The sequence below is a fragment of the Artibeus jamaicensis genome, unplaced genomic scaffold (assembly GCF_021234435.1).
Source record: "Artibeus jamaicensis isolate MK-2021 breed Jamaican fruit bat unplaced genomic scaffold, CSHL_Jam_final scaffold_1019, whole genome shotgun sequence".
Taxonomy (NCBI): Eukaryota; Metazoa; Chordata; class Mammalia; order Chiroptera; family Phyllostomidae; genus Artibeus; species Artibeus jamaicensis.
Window position 1 is genome coordinate 9,069,149 of NW_026522025.1, and position 24,428 is coordinate 9,093,576.

The 24,428-nt window shown below is 42.3% G+C and overlaps 1 protein-coding gene across 16 annotated transcripts in view; it reads left to right on the forward strand.

Moving 5' to 3' along the window:
- Nucleotides 1-24,428, forward strand: part of FGGY (FGGY carbohydrate kinase domain containing) — a 385,020-nt gene that overhangs the window by 47,942 nt on the left and 312,650 nt on the right. For all 16 annotated transcript variants that reach the window (XR_008389735.1, XM_053655576.1, XM_053655571.1 and 13 more), the window contains one exon: nt 19,273-19,361. Coding sequence is in view for 15 of the 16 variants with exons in the window: in XM_053655576.1 (XP_053511551.1) it covers nt 19,273-19,361 (89 nt within the window). In the remaining variant the exon portion in view is untranslated. The remainder of the gene's footprint in view (nt 1-19,272; nt 19,362-24,428) is intronic.

The window sequence follows — 24,428 nt, forward strand, 5'->3', positions numbered from 1 at the left end:
CCTTAGATTTCTTCTAATCTGAAGCTTTATGAAAGATAAACAATATAATTTCCTTTTTATGAAATACATCGATTTTTCAAAATGGCAAGATGGTAGAAACTGTAGTGTTTCTCTTTTAGTTACTCTGGCTTCAAATTTCATACATAGATCTATGGTTCACCTACATTCATCTGATCGTAACAACAGAGTTAATACAAGATGCTGGGGAACTTAGGGAGATGCAAGATGGTTCTGTCACAAAAACAAATAGAGGGTTTGAAGCCAAAGAGACTTGCATTTAAATCTTCCTCCACCAGTTACAGTTTTGGGACCTTAGACAAGCCAAATCAACTTCTCTGAGTTTCAGAGCACTTAGTTATAAAATAAGGGTACTCTGAGCATTGCAGAATTATTTTAACTAGTGAGATGTTACCTAATGCCTTATACAGTAGATATTCATATAGTAGCTAAATCTTTATTTCCATGGTGTTCCAAAGTGTTTTTTTTCTCTGCTGATGGGCATGTCAGTAACATCCTGTCACCAAGTGAGAGAATTTTAAACAGCAGAATATCTTATTTCATGGAGCTGCTTGTAATGAGCGGTATGTTTTTCCTGTTTGACTAATAGCTAAGGAAAGCATCTAAAACCACCACAGAGTTGTCAGAGGCAATCACAGAAAATAGACAGAAGAGTACAGAACATATTTTCAGAACATATTTGAATCATGTACATCCTATGTGTAATACCAGCACCAGAAGTCATCCGGCGTTGAACTACAGAGCAGATTGATTTACTGAATACTTTCTACTTGTTTCCCCTAACATTCATCATTCATTGCTTTCAGCCACAGAATTATTTTATTCACAAGGTTTAATTTATTCAATCTTTACACTCATTTTATTGGGTAGATGTTATCTTCTTTACGGATGAGGAAACTGAAACGCAAACAAGTTATGTGACTTACTCGTGGTCACATACCCTGTGAGCAGACCAACATCAAGAGCCACACCCTGGCCCTGCCCCACCCCCTCCTGTGGGCGCCTGTGCCATTCACTTTGGAAATCCAGTATTGCTCTCGGCATCCAGGAAATTACAGTCTGATTGGATCTACTAAGACATGGGTCAACTAAGCAGTAAGAACACAACAAGGAAATAGATGATAGCAGGAGCTAAAGTATATATAATGCTTATTATATATCTGGCACTTTTCTAAATATTTTATTCATGTTAACTCATTGAATCCTCACACCCACCCTGTGAATTAAGTGACATCCTTTACAGATGATAAAATTGGCTCAGAGATGTTAAGCAACTTGCCTGAGGTCACTTGGCTAACATGTGGCAAGGCTGGGATTTGAACCTGGCATTTTCAGATCCAGAGTATGGTCATCACTGTTTCACTCACTGCTTCTGCGAGTGTTTGCCTTGCAGGGTTTGAATAAACTAGTTCAGGGAAGAAACTTTTTAAGCGATGACTTCAGGGGTATCTGAGGCCAGGACAATGGATGCTGGGTTCATTTTCTTCAGTAAACAAATGTTTGAGTGTCTCCTATGTGATACTCAATGTGCTGGGTGTTGGGGATGCCAAGATGTGTAGGACAGATGAGAGCCCTGGGTAGGATTTGGGGAACTTAGATCCTAGGGTAGAGAGACATAGAATTTATTTTCTGGAAAATTGCTATGAAGGAAAAATACAGATGAGCAGATTTGGCATGGCTAGTGTGTTCTCTCTTGGGAGCTTTTGTTGGACCTGAATGATGAGATTTTCAGGAAGAGGGAGCAGCAGATTCACTGAGGGGAGGAAAGTACCTGAGAGATCAGCACAGGAGGCCAGCGAGGCTGTGAGCACGGCAGAGTGGCAGGGGTGGCTGAGAGAACTGGGCCCACGCCAGGGCCTACAACGGCCTTGAGGCCATGGGCAAGAATTTGGGTTCCATTCTAAGAGCAGAGGGATATGGTTGATGGATTTTAAGCATGATTGTGACAAGATCTGTTTTATGACTTAAAAAAAGTCACTCTGGCTATGTACTCGAGTGGATAATAAATATCTGTATAGCAACAACAAAGTTTACACTATAATCTAAAGAAAAAAATTACAGGATGAATGTACAGTCTTATAAATACATTTAAGAAAATTTCAGTGTAGGATAAAAAACACTATCTATGGTACACTATGGTTGGAATAGTTTGCTACTGTTACAGCACAGTGCTCGTGCTTTTATTGCTTCTTAGTAATTTTTTATTAAAAATAATCTTATAATCAAAGCTCACTTTTCTGGTTGACAATTCTTTATTATTTAGTATGGGATTTTTTTTCCCCTTGGTTTTGTTTCCCTAAAAAGCACTATAGGGGTGGGGTGATCGGGGGGCTTCATGTGCAGTATTTCCTCCAAACCCTTCAGTGATGTAGTATTATCCCATTATACAGATGAAGAAACTAAGGCCCAGAGGGCTTCCTCAAAGCTACACAACAAGTACGTGGTCGTTGAAGATTCTCACCAGGGCCAGCCCGCCTCCAGCTCCCAGGCTGCACCCATTGGCCCTCGGTGCCTGTTCTCAAAGGGCACTCGTTTCCTCCCACGTGCCATGGTTGCAGGCTGGCAGACCATAAGCCGAGTCTGGTCCCCAGATGGATTTTGTCTGCCCCACCCCGGGCTTGAAAGAATTTAAAAAAAAACAACAACACATTACTTTCCAACATTTAAAAACTAAGACATTTTACATACAAATCCAGATTTTGTACTTCTCTTGAAGAAAGAACAAAAGCACTTTGCGATCCTGGGCCCACATTCCCATGCTGAAGGACTTGCCCGGAGCTGAGCAGGGCCAGCCCCCAGCAGAAGGGGCAAGTGTCCTTCATCTCGCAACAGTACCCACCCAGCCGGCTTCACTCATTTCCTTTCCAGCACTGCCCCTGCAGGCATTTGGATTTGAGACCCAGGCTGTGGGAACTTTTTTTTTAAAAAAAGGATCCATCATTACTTTTCCTATAACAAAATGCTTAGCAAAATGGAAAGACTTTCCAGATGGTGAATTTCTTGGTCAGTGGCTCAAAGAAAACCATACCCATCACATGTCTGGGTCTTTGCTCAGATTTTTCCTTGTGCCTAGGAAACATACTTTCTTCTTTCACTTGGGAAGACTTATACTAATTCTTCAAGGCTTCAGAGAGCTTTCTCTGACTTTCTCCCTTGAGTGTTGATTAGGGTTCTGCCCTCTGTCCCCAGTGGCTTCCTCCCCTTACCTCTATCCTTGAGCTTATCACACTGTATTGTGTGTAGGGCACTGCTTAGCATTAACATTGATAACTGAGTAAGTGTTTGAACGGATGAGTGGATGAACTTATTAAGTCATTTATCATGACATTTTTGATTGTTGGGTATGTCTGTCCAGTAGCTCCAGTCTAAAGTAAAGAGCCACAGCACACCAGGCATCAGTTACTTTTCTCTTCCCCAATGTGGAGAAGGAAGTGTGGAGCGTTACCATTCCTTTCCATCCCAGAGCCGCCCCTTGGCTGCACTTCTGTTACCCATGAGTCACAGCTTTTTTTATATGGGAAGTGAACCCTTCAGATTGAGGCAGTAACTCCTCAGCACCTCTCCTTGTGGTGGATAACCCCTTTGTGTTGCTCCCTACATCCTTCAAGAGAACAGAACCCAACTTAAATGCTGAATCAAACAGGCTCTCTTCAGAATGTTTATACCTGGGTCCCGTTATGTTTGGACCAGATTCTGCCCAGCCTTTGAGCAGCAAGGACAGTGTTGTCAAGCTGTTGTCAGAGCATCTGCTGTGCATTTTCTCTCCAGGGTGGTCTGCCCATAAACTGGCCTGGTAACTGAATATATGGGGTGTTGAGGCCGGGGGACTGCCTTCACTGACCCGGACAGCGAATTCTCTCCTTACCATCCTTGCACTTACATATTTGATGTACACCAAATAGGTGCATGTTCTTTCAGTTTTATAGTCCAACAAACTAATTTTAAAAAGCAGACAAAAGAAAAGAAGGATTTGTCCTGACACCTAGCAACATTTAATAAATGTCAGGTATTACTACAATATTATATTTTTTAACCTGATGGCTTATGGCAGACTTTGACATCTGTTTTCTTTATTTGATCTATGACGTTAACCTTGTGAGGTAAATATGACTATTTGCCACATTTTGCAGATGAATACAACAAGCCTCAAAGAGATGGAATGACTCAGCGACAGGATTGGTCTTCATGAAGGTCTTTTGCCTCTAAATCCTGTCTTGTTTTTTTCTGCTACATCATCCATGTTCCTTCCTCATTTGGGTTGGTGGCTTGTTACTCAGCCCCCTATGAGCAGGGACCAAATCTATTTATTCATACTGGGCTGTTGTGCCTCCAGAGCCAAAGACAGTGCTTGGCATTGAAAACATATTCAGTGAGTATTTGCTAAATGAATTCACGTTTCCTGGTCAGAGCCAGACACAGTGGCTCTAGTGGTCAGGCCCCCGTGCCCGGCCTCCTGCTGCCAGCTCCCTGACCTCTGTGCGGGCTCTCAGCTACATCGGGGCATTTCTAGTGTAACCAGAGAGACGAGAGAGAGAGATTGCAAAGTTCAGCTGGCTTTATGCCTACATGAGACGAGTTGATGTTAAAATGAAAATTGAATAAAATTAGTCTCTCACAGTGGCTAAAATAGAGGTCACACCTACTGGAGGAAAATACTGTTTTTAGAAAAGACACTAAAAAAGGCAGTGCATTTAATGTGAACCGTGATACAGGAACTCATCAGCACAGCCCTCCTCGTTGAGGTGGGCTGTCACTTTGGGTATCTGGCAGCTTGGGATAGGTAGACGTTGACCGGGGCAAAGGAGGAGGCGGGCCATAAATCCCCAAAGTTGCAAGACAGGGCATTCTTCTGGAAGGGTAAGTAAACCTCACGTCTCTGGACATGTGTGTTGGTTTTAACTCTTCATTGTCGTTGTTGTTGTGCTGTTATCTTCAAAGTGGAAATAACTGTTCTGCTGCTGTAGGGATATGTTCATTTAATAGTGACGTAAACCTGTCTGGTACCTACTCCACAGAGGGCATGGTGCCCGGTGATGGGGAGATGAGGTCAGGGGGGCAGGAGCGTCTTTTATATCAAGGAGCTTTCGAGTCTAGGACCACGTGCAAGAGGCTGTGAAAGTCCTGTTTTTCCATATTTTACTATTAAAATTTTCAAGAAGACGGAAAACCTGAAAGACTTTTATAGGGACCACTCAGAACTACCATCTGGATTCTGCCATTAACATTTTATTGTACTTCCTTTCCATCTCTCAGCCTACCTTAAGTTTGCGGAGTAAGTCGAGCCATCAGTAATACACTTGTGAATGTAGTTTGAAGTACTAAAGACCCTTCACGATTCTGAGATACTTCATAAATTCTGTCAATACTTAAAATATCGATCCTGCTTGATTGCTGTCTATAAACATCATCAATACCTACACTAGAATTTATTAAATATCTACTTTGTGCTTTTAAATCTGCTGTCTCATTGAATTCTTCAGAAAATTCTGTGAAGTAGATGTTATCACTTATTTTGCAGATAAAGAAGCCGAGGGTGGCAGGAGTTAAGTATTGGGTTGGCCAAAAAGTCCATTTCGTTTTTTCTGTAACATAAAATACCCATTTTTCATCTTCACCAGTAACTATTGATTTGGGTAGTTTGAGCATGTCGGCTCTCTCTCACCATTTTGCTTGTAGTGGGTAGACACCAGGGGCGCTGTTAAACATCTTCCAATGCACAACACAGCCCCACAGCAAACAATCATGTGGTCAGAATGTCAATAGCATCAAGAAACTTCACAAACCACTTTTGACACATGTGAGCAGTCACAGCACCTTCTCCATATACTACACATTTTTTGTGTGTTTCAGTTATGTTTTTAGCTTTCTTGAAATAATAAAGCCTGCTAGATGTGTATATTCTTTCATATTCAATATTAAAATGGCTGGACAAAAATCACCAATTTTGCCGTGGTTAGTGTGGCTCAGTGGATTGAATGCCGGGCTGTGAATGGAAAGGTCACTGGTTTGATTCCCAGTCAGGGCACATGCCTGGGTTGTGGGCCAGGTCTCTAGTTGGGGGCATAAGAGAAGCAACCACAAATTGATGTTTCTCTCTCTCTCTGACTCACTTCCCCTCCCTCTAAAAATAAAATAAGATCTTTAAAAAACATTCACCAATTTTGTTTTTTTTTAAAACATGCACCGTGATAGGACAGTTATCCCAGTACAATCTAACAAAATTGTTTCAAATGAAGTTAAGACAACAAAGCACTATTAGAGCCATCGCATGGAAAAAATGAAAACTTTTTGGCCAATGCAAGAGATTACTGCTTCCTTACTCTGTTACTCCTGGTCATGCTGGAACAGAAGCTCACATTTTCTAATTCTAGGAAATAGATTTGAAAAGGACATGTAAAGGTTAGCTGGGCAAACTTCAGCCTTTCTCGGGCACGGTCCACCTGTCTACTCTGCAGATGAGACACCTGGGCAGGGAGAGCTAGTGCTCACAGTTTAAGTGTCAACCCCCAGGTGACACATTTGTCTGATGTAACTTTTAAAGGTAAATATGAACTGTAGAATAAAAAGTTATCAAAGTTGTCTTAAGTTAGATTCACCATGAAAGACTCATGCTTGAGACTGTGTGAGATCTAAGATTTGTGTGCCCGAGATGCACAAATTCCAGCCTATTCCTGTTTGGTCTATGATCCAGCACTTTATTTGTATTTTATTTTATTTTTTACTGATTTTAAAGAGAGGGAGAGAGAGGTAGTCTGTGTGTGAGAGAGAAAGAGAGAAACATCAATCTGTTGTTTCACTTATGTATGCATGCATTGGCTGATTCTTGTATGTGCCTAACTGGGACGGAACCCACAACCACGGCATATCGGGACAAACACTCCGACCAACTGAGCTACCCGGCCAGGGCTGGGATCCAGCACTGTAGAATCATTTTGTTTTTTAGAGTCATCTTTTAAAGAGCTGGCCTCTTCCTCTTCTTTGCAGTCACCTTAAATGTTTATGGTTTGAAAAATAAATAAATTGTTCAACTAGTTCCTTACCTCTTCTGAACCCAGGGGTCCTGGAAGTTCTCCTGTAGCCAAGACCTCACTCAAGACTTGTCTCTGCGCATGCAGCTGTGGCCAGCCTGCTGTTTGAATGATAAAAATGATTCAGGGATCCCCGTGAAAGCCCATCTCTCTCTGAATCCTTCCTGTATAGAGAGGCTGTGGGTTGTGTAAAAGTTGTGAGCAATCTCAGTAATAAAAGAAAGTATGGTCTCAACGCTGCAGCCCCATCAATACTTACACCTATGCTCCCTCCCAAAAAGTTGCTTTTGTCTGACTTCCGGGCTTTGTAGCCCCTAGTCGTCAGTGTCTGCTGGTTCAGAAAGGGCAGACCTGGGGTGTTCAGAGGGAATTGGAGAGCGGCCTGAGTGAGCGGCTCTGTGCTCCCTGGGCCCTGTCTCTCACGAGGGCTTTGCTGATGGATCCGAACTGTGGCACAGATAGACATTTTCTCCCAGGAACGGTACATGGGTAGTGTTTTGGAGCTTGCCTAAGTAAAGCAAAGCAAGCACTTAGGAAGTAAAATCATTTTTCCAATTGATTATGCTTCATATTATTAATAGTAAGAATTTCATTTTCCCTAGTATTATTTTTATTATTAGGACTTCATCACTGATTAGTGAGAATTATTGTTCATGGACTAGCAGCAGGCCATGGTCTGGCATTTGGGAGAAGTGGTCTGTGTGACCCTGAAGTTTTCCTTCAGTGCCGGCATTCTGTGAATGTAAGATGGACGAGGAGACAACCAGACCCGCAAGTTCTACTGCAGTTGTCTTGGCCCGAGGCCTTGTGGTCTGGCTTTGGCTGGGGGTCAGGGACAAGCCCGTGGACCCGAGAAAGAGAGTGAATCACTATGCAGGCATTTATCGAGCACCTCCCATGTCCTGGGAAGGAGCAACTGGACAGTGGTGAAGGAGTACTGGTTGGGTTTGGAGTTCCAGTGGCCAGGGTTTTACCCCAGGCTTTTACCTTACTATCTGAATGATACTGGGCAATTCACTTCACTCATGGGCCTTAGTTTTCAGTCTATAAAAATGGTATTGATGAGCATTTTGTATCAGAAGGTATTTGGTAAGTTATAGAGTGCCGGTGGGAGTGATGTATATTCATATGATGATGATGATGGCAGAAGATAGCTTTTGGAAAGAAAATTAGCGAGGCCTATTTTTCATTGCTCCTCTCTAGATGCAGTTAAGCAAGCCAAGAGTGAAGGGAAGTAAAATTTGCATTGCTCTTTACGGACAACTTGGGGAGCAGGTATTATTTCTGTTGGAGCAGGCGGGGACAGGCTGGGGGAGGTTCACTTCATGCAGCTAGTGAGTGGGAGAGCAGGGCATGGAACTCAAGCATTACTAAAACCTGTGCTCTTTCCACAACAGTTCATAGGCCGGGGGTTGCGGGGAGCAGAGGCATCAGGGAGAGAGTGAATCCATATGCTGTTTCCAAGCAAATGTTTCCAGAGAGGTTTCACTTACACTATTATTACTAAGTTGTAGGGTATGATCTTTAGCAACAGACATTCTCAAGATGATGACTTTAAGAATGGGTACATGTTTTAGAAGTGGTCCAAAAACAGTATGGTGCTAATGAGTTCCCCTACCAGAGTTGATCAGGGACGTTCATTCATTCAACAAACATTTATTGGAAGTTTATTTTATTCTAGGTGCTTTGTTAACTGCTGGGAATAGAGCAGTAACTAAAACAGAGTCCCTGTCCTCAAGCTGCTTATGTTCTGGAACAGGGACAGAAGTAAAGTCACAGTGTAATGTTACCAGAATGGAAATTTTGGTCACTCTCAGGAGAGGAGTCTGGAGGAGGTGCTATGTCAGCTGGGGGCTGAAGGATGGAATCAGGTTAGCTAAGTGCTCTGGTGAGGTGGCTGCTTGCAAAAGGCTGGCTGGGAGTATGGAAGAGCCTGGGAAGAGGTCTGGCTATCAGAGGAAATAAGAACTCAGAGGGGGTTATATAGTATGTATAAGTGCTGCAAATACAGTGTGGTGAGAGCTTAGACTGGGAAAGAGCAATTCAATGAGTCAGTCATAAACCACCTTTTGTGTCCCTGTTGTGTATTCAATACTACTCATACTAGGAATTTCTTTCTGGACATCATGGGTTGGAGCCAGTTCCCATCAGCCACAGCCAGAGCAAAGTCAGAAGCCATCTGCCACACCTTTCCTGACTCTCCCATCTCAAGAACCTGGACCTGCAGACTTACTAAAGATGAGCTCCCAGTGCTCATGTAGCTGCAGTGTCCTGCCTGGGCAGAAGGAGAAGCTCTCTTCATTTCAGTGGTCTCAGGGCTAGGCTAGACAGTGCCCCAGAGAGTACAGCACTGAATTAACCCCTATTGCCCAGGAGGGTGGGACAGAACACCAGACAGGGCTCTTTCCATCTCTGCCTTGGTGGGCGTGTGACTCAGAGGCGATGACATCAGCCATGACTTCATTCACCCAGAGGAGAGAGGGTGCTGACCGAGCGGGGCTCTGGCTCCTGCCCTTCTCCGTGTTTCGTCTCAATGAGGACATTGTTGTGGTCTTGCTCTTGCTTTCCCTACATCTGTTTTTTTAAGTAGTTTCTGTCTTTCTTCCTTTTTCTTTCTCATTTTGTTTATGTCTCCTGTTAAACCTATTCTTCTCTTCATCCCATTCCCTTTCTCTTGTTGTCCATCTTTTGCTTTTGTCTTAAATTTCATCTCCTTCCTCTTCTTAATCTTTCTTGTTACATTTCCATTCTTTCTCATCTTCCCTTTTGCCTCCGTTTTTTCCTTCCTTTCTTTCCTTGTGCTGGTTCTCCCGCCTTCTCCTTTTCTCCCTTCCAGATGGCTCACCATGTTGCTGTCCTAACCTTCCTAAAATTGGATTTACAAGCCACCCCCTGCTCAGGACCGATGGCTGCCTTCTCTTCTGACTTGAGTGTCTAATCCAAATGCAGAATGACCTCTTCTTGCACTTCAGCACACATTTCTCAGGCTGCCCTTTTCCATGGCCAGGGTTGCAGTTGATGCTTCTCCCTACACTTTTGATCAGACATTCGCCCTGGCTTGGACTGCTCCCCGTTCATCCTTCTTAGTCTGTGCCTTCCTTCCACACCAAGGTCAGATGCTACCTCTTCAGCAGTGCCTGTCCTCTACCTCCTGCCCATGGCAGTCTCTTTCTTTCATAACTGGGCAGAATTCTTTGTTTATAAAGCAAATAGTTTAGAATTTGAATTATTCTGTACTATTTATACATCCCTGCTGAGTGTTTCATATGCACAGACTCTTTGCTTTACCTATCCAGCACGTACCCTGCGAATTGGGACCAATACATTCCTGCCTTTCATGGCCCACCTTCATACCTAGCACACATCTGGCCGCAAGCCAGGACTGATAGATTCTTGCACGGTGAATAAATATTTTATTTAAGACATAGTTATTTCATGTTAAGTCTAGGGATACAGATGAATAAGTTGTAGTCCTTCCCTAAAAAGAGCTAAGAGTCTATCAGGGGAGATGGGTAGGCCCCCCTACAATTTGAGAAGAGGAAGGATGTGGAGGAAACTGACATTTACTGGAGATGTGCCAAGATGGGCACATTAACATGTACAGCCTCATTCAATGGAACCCTACTAACAATGCAAACAAGTTAAGTACTGTTGCAAATGAGCAAAGTGAGACCCATAGATATTAGATGACTATTGGCCAGCACAACTAGCAAGTAGGAGAACCGAGCTTTGAACTAAGGTGTTTCAGTCTCCAAAGCCCCTGCTCCTTCCCGAAGATGGAAGCAGGAGGTAGAACTGACATTCTAACTACTAACCAGAACAGTTGTTTAAGTAGTGCTTAGTGTGTGCCAGATGTTGTTCTAAACACTTCATATATGTTTTCTCATTTGTTCCCTCAACAACTCTATGGGGTAGGTAGTGGTATTGCTGTCTAATTATTATGGGACAGGAAACTGAAGTAAAAATTAGTCAAGTAGTTTTCCCAAGGCCATGCGCCTGTGAGGTAGTAGAGTCAGGATATTCACCCTCGGAGTTCTGTTCTGGAGAAGAGGCAGCAGGATGTGCAAAGTCACCTGGGTGTGGAGTAGCATCTTGCATTGCTAAATCTTCCATTGCAGGAGTCCATGTGGACAGTCAGGGACCGTGGGGGTGCTGATGGGTGAGGGTGTTGACATGTGAGGATAAAGAGGAAGCCCAGAGCCAGGTCACAATAATCGTATAGTGTTCAGTATTCTACACAAGGACCCTTCACAGATTACGCAAGTACCTAGAAGGGGCATTTTCTGTGAGGTTGGATTGTTAGCCCACCATTAGGAAGAGTTTTTGAAGTTTTGCTCTTCTGCAGTTTGAGCAGGGAAGAGATTTCTCAGCAGTGGCCCTTGTCTCTGCACTGTAGGAATTGAACGGTGGTATAAAAGAACAAGGAAGGAGATATATACCCAAATAAGCTCTAAAAAAATGCTGTAGCAGAACTGTAGAGTGCACCCATTCTTTACGGGCTGGGGATAAGTAAAGTTCGGGTTGAAGGACATTCGGGGAAGAGAGAGGAGAGGGCATTGTTGTGAGGCAGCCTGAACGCGACACCAGGCTGTCCTCAGATGTCCCAGGGCACTCAGCCTTTGATGGAGCGCCTTTCCTGCTGCAGCCCCCTCGCCAGTGGCGCTTGGCAGCCAGTCAGCATGGTGCTGCACTGACCCAGGAGTCCAAGCCAGGAAGTGAATGAATCCATTTCCCAATTAAAATGAAACTTCTCCAAAGGACCTGCTCACCCTGAGAAGAGAAATTTATCTTCCTGGCAGACTGGCTTGGCTACAATATGTCTGTGCTCCTAAGATAGACTGTGAAAAGCCATTACTTGAATGAGAAAAGAGAAACTGGGACAGTTCTTATTCACAACCTCATTTATTTATCCATTCATTTCTTATTTCCATTTCCATAAACTTCTATTTAACTTGTACATCTCTGCCCATTCATTTATTTACTCATTCAGCTAATGTTATTCATCATCTATATATCAGATACAATGCTAGGCCCTCTGAATATAGATGTAGAAAAAACACACACAGTCCCTGCCTCTTATGAACTTTCAGTCTAGTGAGGGAAACAAGCACATGAACAGGTGTTGGGAAGTGCCACGGTTGGGATATTCACAGAGTATCTTGGGGGCATTGCATAGAGGCACCTAACTCAGGGAAATCAGGGAAGATTTTATGGTGTGGGTAACTAACACTTGAGTTGTGTCCTAAATGGTGAGTACATGTTGGTCAAGGATTGTGTCTCAGATAGAGTGCACTATGAATAAAAATGCAGTGGTGAGAAAAACACAGTGAATGTGGGTGATATAGTGTAGTATCATAGTGATCAGAGATGAAGCTGGTAAGACATGGATTGCACATGTCATGTTAATGAATTTGATCTTTCACTCCAAAGGTGGTAGAAAACTGAAGGGCATAAGGTATATGAGATCGAAAGCTCCCTGTAAGTGGGGACTGTGTCTGTGGTTCGCTCATTTTCTTACCGATGAGCATAGTGCCTGATGTATAGAGGATATGGAATCAATACTTAGTGAATTAATTAATGAGTTATTTATATAGTCAAGTTTACATTTTACAGAGCCATTGTATTCTAATTGGCTGTGTATAGGATACATGGGGGTGAGGAGATGGGAACCACTTCACGAATTGAGAGTTTAAATTAGGGTGATTGGATATAAGGAATGAGAGAGAAGTATAGATGACTCCTTAGATAACTGGATCAACTGACACAGAAGATCAAGGAGGTGGAAGACATTTTGGGGATGATAACATATTTCATCTTGGGTGTGTTGGTGCAGTGAGACATTCAGGAGGCATGTATCAGAGTAGCGTGTGAATGGGAGTTTGAGACTGGACATGTTATTCAACCTGGAACTGGTTGGAATCATGGGAATTTGAGATTGCCCAGCATGTGAACAGTGAGAAGAGCGGATGAGATAAGAACTCCGGTAGTGTCCACGTTTAAAGGGTGACTAAGGAAAGGAGGAGACGGATAAGCCATGAGAAGAGTGTGAAGGGATCCAGGAGAATGAGGTATTAAGACCTCCTCAGCTTTTCACTTTCCTACATTTTTCATGTTTGTTCCAAGACCTTACATCCCAAAGCCTACTCTTCATGTTATAATCCCCTCCCTTCCTCTCTCTTTCCCTCCTTCCTTCCCTTCCATGGACAGTACCACCCACAAGAAATTGTGTTATCTAGGTCACCATGACATCCTTCTTTTCTCCTGGCACTTCTGCATTTTATTATGCTTTAGGGAGGTGGACACCTGGACCAGCACTGGGCTGATCCACCGAGCTCTGCATTTCAGTCTGTCTTCCCACTTAGGTGTGTGTAACCTTGGGGCAGTCATGGTGTGGTTCCTTCCTGGATTTTAGTTTCTTACCATGCAAGAAGAGGTTTGTAATTTCTTGCCCAGCCTTAAAGAATTATACAGATCAGATGAGATCATGCATGTTAAAGTGCTTTGAAAATATGAAGCTCTGTAGCGGTAATTAGGGTGAGACTCATTGACTTATCAAGCCCTCTACATTATTTCATTTAATTCTCACAATATCTCTTTGAGGTAGAGGCTAGTAATAATGGCATTTGAGGAAACTGGAGCTTAAGAAATTAATTTACTTAAAGCTACACAGCTGCGAAGCGGTGAGGACACTAATCAAAGTCAGGTCTGCCTGACTCCAGAGTTCTTAGAGCCTGCATACCAAAGGCTTGTTTTCCTAATGCATGTGGTGGTATCACATTCCTGGGCAAAGTCAGCTATGCTGAATATGATCGGCTTTCATGTAGATGATAACATTTTTATGGTTGGGAAGTCAGCTCCAGTGTGGATTATAAATTTGTTTCTGTACAACAGTAGTGCTGTGGGGGTGGGGGGTGGGGGGTGGGGAGGTGGTGCTGGGCGGGAGGATACGTATTACAAATGCATTTCTTGAAAATAAAAGAATTTAAATTATACAAAGGATATCTTTTATTTTATTTTACAAATAAATTCTCTGAAGTTATAGTTAAATCCTCCTCTAATGAGGGTAATCTTATCTTATTTCAGGTTTTTGTTTCTTGGGCGCCATTTTCCACAGTAACATAGATATTTCTTTTACTCGACCTTTTGGCTTCAGCTCAGACATCTTCCCTGTGAAACCTTGACTGGCTCTCCAACCCCAAAGCCCTTTCTCTCCTCTGAACCCTGTCTGAGATTAGTCATTGGAGGCAGCGATATGACCACACTCAAAACACTGTGACAAAGTTAGGAGGCTGACGCACCAAACCTCGGTATTGGGCTCATTACATTATTGTCATACATCATCTCAAATTAATTGCCTTCTTCCTTACGCACATCTTTTTCCAGCTCTGTTTGAGCTTTAAAGATTTTAAATTTCTTTATACTTCTTGAAACTTTTTGTGTTTTTTTTTTCCCCATGAGTCAGCTGGCTTTTACCCTCCAGGAGTTTGTCATTCTGAGGTGGATTTAGACACATGAATATATAATTAGGATATAGCAAAGGATGGAGGGATTCACTGAAAAGGTGATATTTGAGCGGAATTTGAATCAGTGGTAGAAAAGTCTGATGGTGGGAGAAGATGGGAAAATCAATCCGAGTAGATGCATTAGCCTCGGTAGAGGCATGGGAACATAAAAATGCATAATGCATCTGGGGAAGCGAGAGGAATGAGGTGAGAGCCGGACGGAGGGATGTAGGAGGGGTCATGGGCGATGAGTCCAGAAGAATTCATGAAAATAATGGCCAAGTCGGAGCCAGGTTGTTAAGTGTCCTGAGAACCATGCCAAGGAGATAAAATATGAGTTGGGGCCATGGGGAACTGCTCAACCATTTTCTACAAAGAAACATAGGATCAATTTTAAGTTTTTAGAAAGATGCTTCTCGTAGTACAGACTTCTCAGTGTATGTCTCTAGATGTCTGTCTGACTTGCAGTATGTCCAGTGTTAGATCTTTTTCTCTGTGGATGGGAGTTTGAAACACACAATTGTTTCATTCATTCTGGGAAGGTTCTGGTTGGGGAATATGACCCACTTAGTCTTTTCAGCGTCATTTTTCTTTTAAGAGTGACATTTGAGGATTAAGTTTCTTCCTGACACATCTTTCCTTTCTGGACCATCAGCTTGTGCCCTGATTTGGAGTCTTGAATTCGGAGTGAGGATAAAGTCTGGCTTTTTTGTGGGTTGTTGTGCTGGAAAACAACACCGTGAGTGTTCGGAATGTTCAGGCAGGATCGTTTACTGGGTGGGGAATTAGGGAGCTCTGTTTCCTCCCTTTTCTTCACTGCCCACAGCAGATATTCCAGATAGAATCTCTTTGCAATGAATAACAAAATACGTGCATGACCCTTTTGGAACTAGTCATCCCTGCTTTGTCTTTTACTGCTCCTTGACCCTGGTGTCTCCCGACATGCAATACAGTATCTGCTTTTTCACACAAGTTCCCTCAGTGTCTAGAAGCCAAGGGAGACCTTACTGCTTCCTTGGACACCACAGTGAGAGGGGAGGGGAGAAAGCCACGTCTCCCTGCCCTGAGGCTGGGGTGGCTGGCTGCCTGGCCTGGTGTCTTGGATCTACTGTTCCGCCTCCACCCTCTGCTGAGACCTGCAGCTGTGTGCGCTTTGAGCAGTGCCTCCTCCCAAGAAATGCCATAGTTTTATGAAGTAATACATGATTTAAAAAAAAAGTAAAGAGTTCCTTTGGTTGCTTTCAAGCCTGGGGGGATTGCTTGCTCAAAGGATTTTTATTGGAATGCAGAAGTCTTATTGCCAAGTCACACACCCCAAATCATGGCTGATGTCTTTTTTTCTTCAAAAGACTCATTTTTGTTAGTTGCTTGGTAACTGGGGTATAGACTTAACCCATTCGGCACAGAGATCTCCTGGTTTAAACTGGCTGTAGCTGTGTGGAATGAGGTACCACTAAAGTGGCACGTGTGGGGACTCGCTCCGGGCTCTCTCCATCACGTCCACCCTTTGTGCAGGGAGACCATTATTAGGTACAGAGAAGTTGGGTGAGTTTCCCAGGATTGAAAGTGAAATCTCTGAAATTAAAAAATGTATACATGTAAAAAATGTGTTTGGGAAGGGTTTTTCTTGTCTTATTCTTTTTTTTTTCCCAAAAAATTCTTTTTCTTCTTTGTTTTGTTTTTTGTCTGTAAAGGATGGCAACAGCTTCCTTCGTGACCCTTTCCACGGCCAAAACCCTCCACTCTGACAGATCTGGGGGCTTCAAGGTGGTGGTGTCTGTGGTATAGGGGGAGGAAGGAACACTCACGTAGGAGCTGGCAGTCCCATATGGCACTGGGCTAAGTTCTTGTCACCCAAACCACAGTTTCTGCATCCTCCGTATCTGACTATTGTATGTTGCGTACACACCTCTGAACCGCTCTGAGAATCGGAAGAGGGGAGGCACGTGGGAGCACTGTTACAAGCTGTGGGGGAATGTAAGAGGGCTGTCACTGTGTCTTGATGTAGGCCCAGTGGTCACAAGGATAGGATTAATTCAGGAAGATCGAGGCCATTGTCTGGGACTGAACTGTCTGGGGAAGGGGAGAGGTGGAAAGATTTCCCTCACAAAACTAGATTAAAAATTTGTCCATGGGGGCTAATGTGCTCTTGACCAGTCTGTCATTTGATGACAAAGCACTCATGAATTAGGTAGCACAACATGAGAATGTCATAGGATCCTCACAGGTAGTCTGTCAGCCTCTTGAAGCAAGGGGGTCAAGCTTCTGGAGACATTCTTTCTCATCCTTTCTCCCTTCCCTTTGCTGGCTAACCTCTAGCCTGCTTTTATGGAGAAAGCAGAGACTATTGCTGTCTTCTCCTAGACAACATGCGTTCTGGATCATACCTCATGCTTCTCATACGATGTTGTTTCTGGTTTCTCAGCTTGTGGAGAGGTTGAACTGGGGTCCCTGGCTTTGATCAATGAAGCTGGTGTGGTCTCAAGACAAAATGATGCTCCTGGCTGCCTTGTGCCTCCTACCTCAGTGTGTGTCTTTTTGGCAAGAGGTCTGAAGTTCTCTCTGAGATGTTCGGCTTGGGTGCCATGGTCCACAGTGGCCATCTGTGTGGCCACACACTGAAAGCGCTCATTCTGCAAGGTCTTTAATGACCCTCTGCAAGATCTAATGGAAGCAGTTGTTTTTCTGAGTTTAGGAAGCTTGTTCAGCTGTGGCTTGAAGCACTGGTTGTTGCTGCATTGGTTTAGTGGTTCATTTCTGGTGAGTGACCTTGGGTTTCTGGAGCCCTTAGGAGGAGGCACCACTTTCTTTTTCTCCCTGAGAACCAATCACTGAAATCACAAAGCACATGGAAAGCGATGTTTTGGATTACCCAAAAGGCATACTATTAGTGTCAGTAGTTTGACTCACATACTAGTTTCAAAGGTTGCCCTTTTTTTATTGTGACCTGTTACTGTGTAAAGATGGTGCTGGTTCATAGATGTGTTGAGCATATTTAGTCAACTTTAAGTTTTGCTTTGTTTAACATTAACACGTGTGGGTGTTCAAAGAAAAGTTAAGCCCTTTCTAGATATAAGTTCTCATCCCAATGCTTGGGAATTTAAACAACAATAGGAATAAAAAAATGAACTGTTTATTTACATCAGAACTTTTTTGATGTGATACCCAGTTTCTCTGCTATGCATAGATGTCTGTGTTCATATAGTTGTGATAGGGAAGGAGGAAATAGGAAGAACTCATAGAATTTGAGGGCAAATGTAGATCAAATCCAGCTGTCTGTCTGTAAATTAGATGTGGTAACACTCAGGACTTTTGTATCGCTCTAAGGACATAGCGCATGTGGAAGCCCTTCATAAACTCCGAAGCCCTCCTCACGTGAGGGATTGGAAACTGAGTAGTTTGGTTGTTCAACAACATTGAGTTCGTGCTATGTGTCACAAGAATATGTCTCTTCTGAACTTCTGAAGTGTTACCTGTGGTGTCCCAAAGATACCCTCTTGCTTATGACACATTCCTTGTCATTACAGCCTCCTGGGGAGAGGATAATTGTAGCCAAGACATGGACAGTTAGCTGCCTGGGTAGTAGGAAACCTTTTTTGTTATCTCTTCTAGTCTGCTCTACTCTTTCTTCTCTTTATGAAGTTCTGCTTCTCTAGGTATAGAAAACAGCCACTTCATAGTTTCCAAGTTTATCTCACCTCCAGTTTCATTCATAGGCAGAAGTTAAATGACTCCATTTGGATCCTGGTTCTAAATTCCTAGGAGAAGAGCTCTGGTTGGCTCAGGTCACATGTCCATTCTGGTCCAGTGAAGGGAATGGGGTCATGTAGTTTCTACCTTACAACTAAGGGTTCAGCCCTGTGTAGGGGTAGGAGAGGGTCAGCCATGGGATCTCATGGTGCATAAACTGACAAGGTCCTTGACCTCAGAGCTTACTATCCAGCAGGAAAGAAAGACATTCTCCACACTGTGTGACAGCCAGACCTAACCTGAGTAGCGTATCCTGGAAGGCCAGCCCAGGGGAGGATGAATAGGGTTAACCAGAGGGGGCAGGGCCACCTGGACCCTGGGAGGGAACAGGGTGGAGAGTGAGGAATGAATGTTCCAGGTAGGGTCTGCAGAGGAAAGAAAAAGCCCAGTGGCAGGAGAAGCTCTGATCACATTGGTAGTGTAGAAGAAACAAATGTTTTAAAAACTTACAGTAATAACTTGATTACATGCCATTCTCTTTGGTTTAGATTAGAAGTTCTTTGAGGGCAGGAATCATATTTCCTATTGCCTTTGGAACCAGTTGGTGTGGGGAGAATTTTACACAGGCAGGGCATGTTCCGTTTCATGCATTAATTTCTCAGTGCATTCCCCCCTGCCCCCCAGCATACAGCTGTTCAGCTTTGAAATCTTATATGTCTTGAAGCTTATTCTCTGACCATTCGCTGGGAAGATGGATTGCATACCTTCTCAGAGTGGGTTTCCTCCCCCTCCAGGTTGGCAAAGGGAGAAAAAAGGGAAATTATGCTCATTTTTGCAAGGATCAATAATTGCCAATATTTCTTTCCTATATAGGTACCACTTTTACATCAGCCCCTCTCTCAACCCCTGAACAGATGTTTTCGTGGGCATTGGTGGTTATGCTTTTGTTTTGAAAATTTTGAGACATTACTGAAAGAGGAGAGGGGTAGAGAAAACAGACCATAATTGATTCTAATATATATTTAATTTGGCAGAACTTGCGAGAGACTTGCTGGAATAAGGCGGGGCATTTCTTTGATCTCCCAGACTTCTTATCGTGGAAGGCAACAGGTGTCACAGCACGGTATGTTAATTACAAGTTCGATTTTATTTGCGCTCATCCATTCTCTGGTATCTGTATATATATTACTTTCTTAACTCGCTCTGACTGGACGCACTGTTTGTACATCTGCATGCAATTTTGCATACTTGAAACATCTTGAATCCATCTTCCACCTTCACTGCACATGCCCAACCACCATGGTTCCTGTGAGGCCCAGAATGTGGTGTCCAAGGTGAAGACCATTCATTGAAATTGGACACATTTGAAAGAGACATGGACAGTATATCATGAAATGTGACTGTTTTTCCAAAGGCACTTTTTACATAATGAATAAAAGGAAAATATATTTTTGGCCTCTAAAATTAAGGCAAGAAATATGGTTTTTTAAAAAGAATATTATCTTTCAATTACAGTTGAATATAATATTGTATGTTATTAATATAACATACAATATTATATTAGCTTTATGTGTATAGCATAGTGATTAGACATTTACATAACCTATGAAATGATCATCCCAATAAGTCTAATACCCATCTGTCATCGTGCATAGTTATTCTAATATTATTGACTATATTTCCTATGCTGTATTTTACATCCCTGTGTCTATTTTTGTAACTGCCAATTTGTATTTCTTAATCCCTTCACCTTCTTAACCCATAAGAGATATGCATGTTTTTTAAGGAAGCTGGGTGGGTGTGTTACGAACCTATTTTGCCTTTTATATTAATGTACCTGAATCATTGCAGAATGTAGAGATATGTATGTTGGAAGTCAACAATATTTTTAAATAAATTATGAATGTTATCCCTAATTTTGTGCTACATGGCTGAGACAATTAAAAAAATACTCATTGAGTGTGAAATTATGGCTGCTATAATTAAGAGCGGTTGTGCACGTGGAGATATATATGTTTATGGGCAGGCATGACATGAAATATCCAACTATGCACATCAGTTGTCATTCTGATCTCAGATTTCAGAGGATGCACGAGGGGGAAGCAACAGGGTGGGGAGGGGTCCCCTCATCTTGAAAATGGGTTAGAGTCTGTATTGAACAAATGTATGAGGCGGAGGATCAGTTCCCAGGGGACAGATAAACCTGTATCAATCTATATATGTGCCGAGGGAGGTGTTATATCTTAAAGTCAGCTCATTTAGAAATGACTACATCTTCCCATTTTTCCTTTTTATTTAACTCAGGGGAAGCTGGGGAAAGGAGCGCCATTGTCCCTGTGCTCTGTCTCTCATTTTGTTTGGTTTGGACTTTGTCTTGTACAGAGTTGATAAGAATGTGGTAGTTCAGCAGCAGGGGCTTTCAGAAAGGAGATAAAAGAAGACGTGTTTCACAATCACATCATTTTTCATGTGGATTATCCTCCCCTCCCACCAATGAAGTGATTATTAGTCTGGAGTCTCTGGGTAGTGGGGAGCCACATACATGTACAAATGGCTTTGGTAAACTTCAGGTACTCGCCCCTCTCTGGGGGGAGAAAGCTCTGGAGGAGTGGTCTGAACTTGACCCCAGAAGGTACAACTAGTCACTGTTACACTGTTATCACCAATGGGGAGGCCAGGGTGTGGGTGAAAATCTCATCTCGGGCATTCCTTTTTTGGTGTGAAATTAACTGTCTGAAGTTATTTCTGGAAGGACCTTTCTCTAGGGTTTTTTTTTTTAACCTTTGCACAGTAATGAAACAAATGTTTTAATTATTTTAGGTAGATGGACCTATTTAGTCAAGCATCTGTGATAGTGTGAGTATTGGCAATACCTCATCAGTCTGCACACCTTGAGGACTCAATTTACTACAGATGGAGGAAGACCTTGCCTTCCTTCTGTTTTCTTTTTTGGGGGGTGGGTTTTTGAACTCAGGGTTCTCAGGGCTCTCTGTTTCTTTCTGATAGTACTGGATAGTCTATGCCCCCATTTCCTGGTGTGTCATGCCATGTGAAGTCAGGTAGATTGAAATGCGGTGCCATGCAGACCCACTCTGCAGTCACAGTGTGACTTCCTGTCCTCGGTTCTGACACACAAGAGTTGTGTGATTTGGGGAACTGCTTTTCCTTCTTTGAATCTCTCTTTACCTGTAAAATGGGGATCATGATGCCTATTTTGTAAGCTTGTTCGGAGAGTCCAGTTTTGAGACTACGGAATCAGAATCTCTATGGGCTACCTGGGAATTTTATGTTTAACAAGTGCTCCGGGTGGTGGTAGTTTTGGACAATGTTGCCTAACAGAATATACACTAAAGTAATATGGGACTTCCAGTCCCTTTCAGCGATCAGAAGGATTTTCGAAGGTTTAATGAATTTGGTGAGTTTAAAAATGGAGAGCTTCTGTTGACCTATCAGAGCATGCTGGGGAGCTTCCAGTGCTACTCACGACAATCTCAAACCCCGAGGAAGCATAAAGTTTAATGCACAGAAATGATTTATTGGCTGTCCAGTCATCCCTGCCATTTTTTAAAATTGGCTTTGACACTCATGACTCATTCTATTTTTATTAGTACAAATTTGCAATCCTCCTCTTTGTGCCCCTTGCCCTGTACTTGTGTACTTGTGAGTACCATCAAAAGCCTCTTGGCTCCTCATTTTCTAGAGACCTGGGATGCCAGTCCCCGAGTTCTTCTTTCAAAGGTGGTTGCCCTCTCCCTGGCACACCTGTCTCTTACATCTGTCTCTCTCCCCTGTTGTTTTCTTAGCCTCCAATTCTTTCTCCCTTCTCAGTTTCAACCTGCATCATGAGGGTGAAACCACTAACCCCTGAACTTTTTGGTTGTATAATTGGATAATGGCAGCACCCACTGCATGGATTTAGTGTACAGACTGAGTGAGGTAGCAAGAAAACTTCCAATGCAGTGCTGAGAAATTTTTGGAAGGAATTAACTATTTTATTTTGTTCCCTTTTCTGTCAATCTTGGCAGGAATCTTTGCATTAAGTTTCTGGCATAGTGGAAAGAGGGAAACCCTTGTAGTCAGACTGACCTGGGTTTAGTGTCTTTGCTGTGTCTTGTGGGCAGGAATCTGGGGCAAATTACTCGCTCCCCCAGTCCCTGCCCCTTCCCTGAGCCTCAGTTCTTCTGGACATTTATTTGGGGTTATTGAGGGTTTTAGGGATACTGTGAAAAAAAGGTGTAGCGCATAAAGAATTTAAAGATGCATGCATATTTAAAGAATGCATGCATGGTTCTTTTAATGAAAATCTCCATCGTCCTTTCTTTAAGAATATGGAAGATGAAAGAGGGTCTGAAATTAAATGGGCCAATGGTAAAAAACAAAAAAACAGAAACAAGGAAACTCTGGGCAGTAGAACATGAACTTGGCATCCTCTAGACCAAGGAGAGATTCAGGTTTGGTGTTTATTTGGCTCTTATTATGATTGTTTTGGGAAGCTTTGAGGAAATGAGTGCCAAAAAGGCTAGAAGAAGGTGTTTTTATTATTCTAGTGGAGTTAAGGCTGAAAAGCAATTGGATTTCACCTTGTCTTGAAGCTTTCAGACTTGTTTTTGGCAGTGTCAGTGGGTAAGACGTCCCCTCCTCTTCTTATCTGTTTTTCTCCCCTCACCTCCCTTTAGTTATTATTCTCATCCTTCAAAATATGGCAGCCACTCTTGTTTATCTGAATCACTGAGAAAATCACCACCTGGCTTATGATTAATTTGTAATTTAGCTCCATTTTTTAATATTAAAATAATTATTGCTATTTTTGTTAATAATGGTAATTATAATTTTTGTGTGCATTATCTTTATCTGTAATAGGTGTATTATGAAATGTGAACACATTTGCCCTGGAAACCATCAGTTAAAGCAGGTGGTAGTATTACCATTTTGCAGTTCAAGAACTGAAGTAATTATTCATCTTCTAGCTGTTGAGCAGGAAACTGTCCAGAATTTTGGTAACATGAGAAATGGGAAGCCAGAAATTTGAATAATAAAATTTTGTATAATCAGATGAAAATGTAAGTTTTGGCTCTAAGGAAATTTGAAGTGCCTAGTAATAAGATAAAAACAGTGATAAAAATTTTTTCAAAATCACAGTGGAGTGAAAATACTAAAAGAATAACTAAGATGATGCCAAGAGCTTCATAGAAACTATTGTGTTATTCATAATTCCTAATAGGTTTGTCTCCAGGCTTCCTAGTGGCCAAAGCAAGGATTAGAACATAATTAGGATGAAGAGAGTGAACAGATAAGAACCTGACGGCTGTTCGAGAGAAAGAAAACTTTTTTTAACACTGGGGCCTGAAATTTCATGTAGCTTACTAAGGGTTGATGACATTCTATAAATTATTTAAAAGTGTGTCCTATTAAATTCAATTATAATTGCAAGTAGTCTTTTTGTTTTAAAATAGTTTTAGATTTACAGAAAAAGGATGAAGGCAGTAGAAGAGAGTTTCTACATACCCACTACCCAATTTCCTCTATTATTAACATCTTAATTGAATGTGGTACATTTGTCACAATTGATGAACAAATATTGATATGTTATCATTAACTAACTTCCATATTTTATTCACATTTCTTTATTTTTCTCTTAATGCCTTTTTCTGTTTCAGGAGTCTATCCAGGATACGGTATACATTTAGTCATGTCTACTTAGCTGTGGCAGTTTCTCAGCTTTCTTTGTTTTGGGGTGTCCTTGACAGTTTTGAGGAGTACTGGTCATGAATGTTGTAGCATGTACCTCTGGGAATTTGTCTGTTGTTTTTCTCATAATAAGACTTACGTAGCATGTTTTTTGGGAGGAAGACCATTCTCTGATGAGTATTATTCTCATTATATCACATCAGGGGTCTATGCTATTCATATGACTTGTGGATGTTGACCTTGATCACTTGGCTGAGGTACTAGTCAGGCGTCCCCTCTGTAAAGTTACTCTTTTTCCCCATCTGTATAGTACTCTTTGGAAGGAAGTTATTCTGCAGAGCCCACACTTAAAGAGTAGAGAGTTATGCTTCACCTACTTGGGGGCAGAATATCTATGTACATTATTTTGAATTATTCCATATGAGAGATTTTCTGCTTTCAAATATTTATCTTTATTGCTTTGGACTAAAAGAAATTGAAGACCAAGTTCCTTATGTAGAAG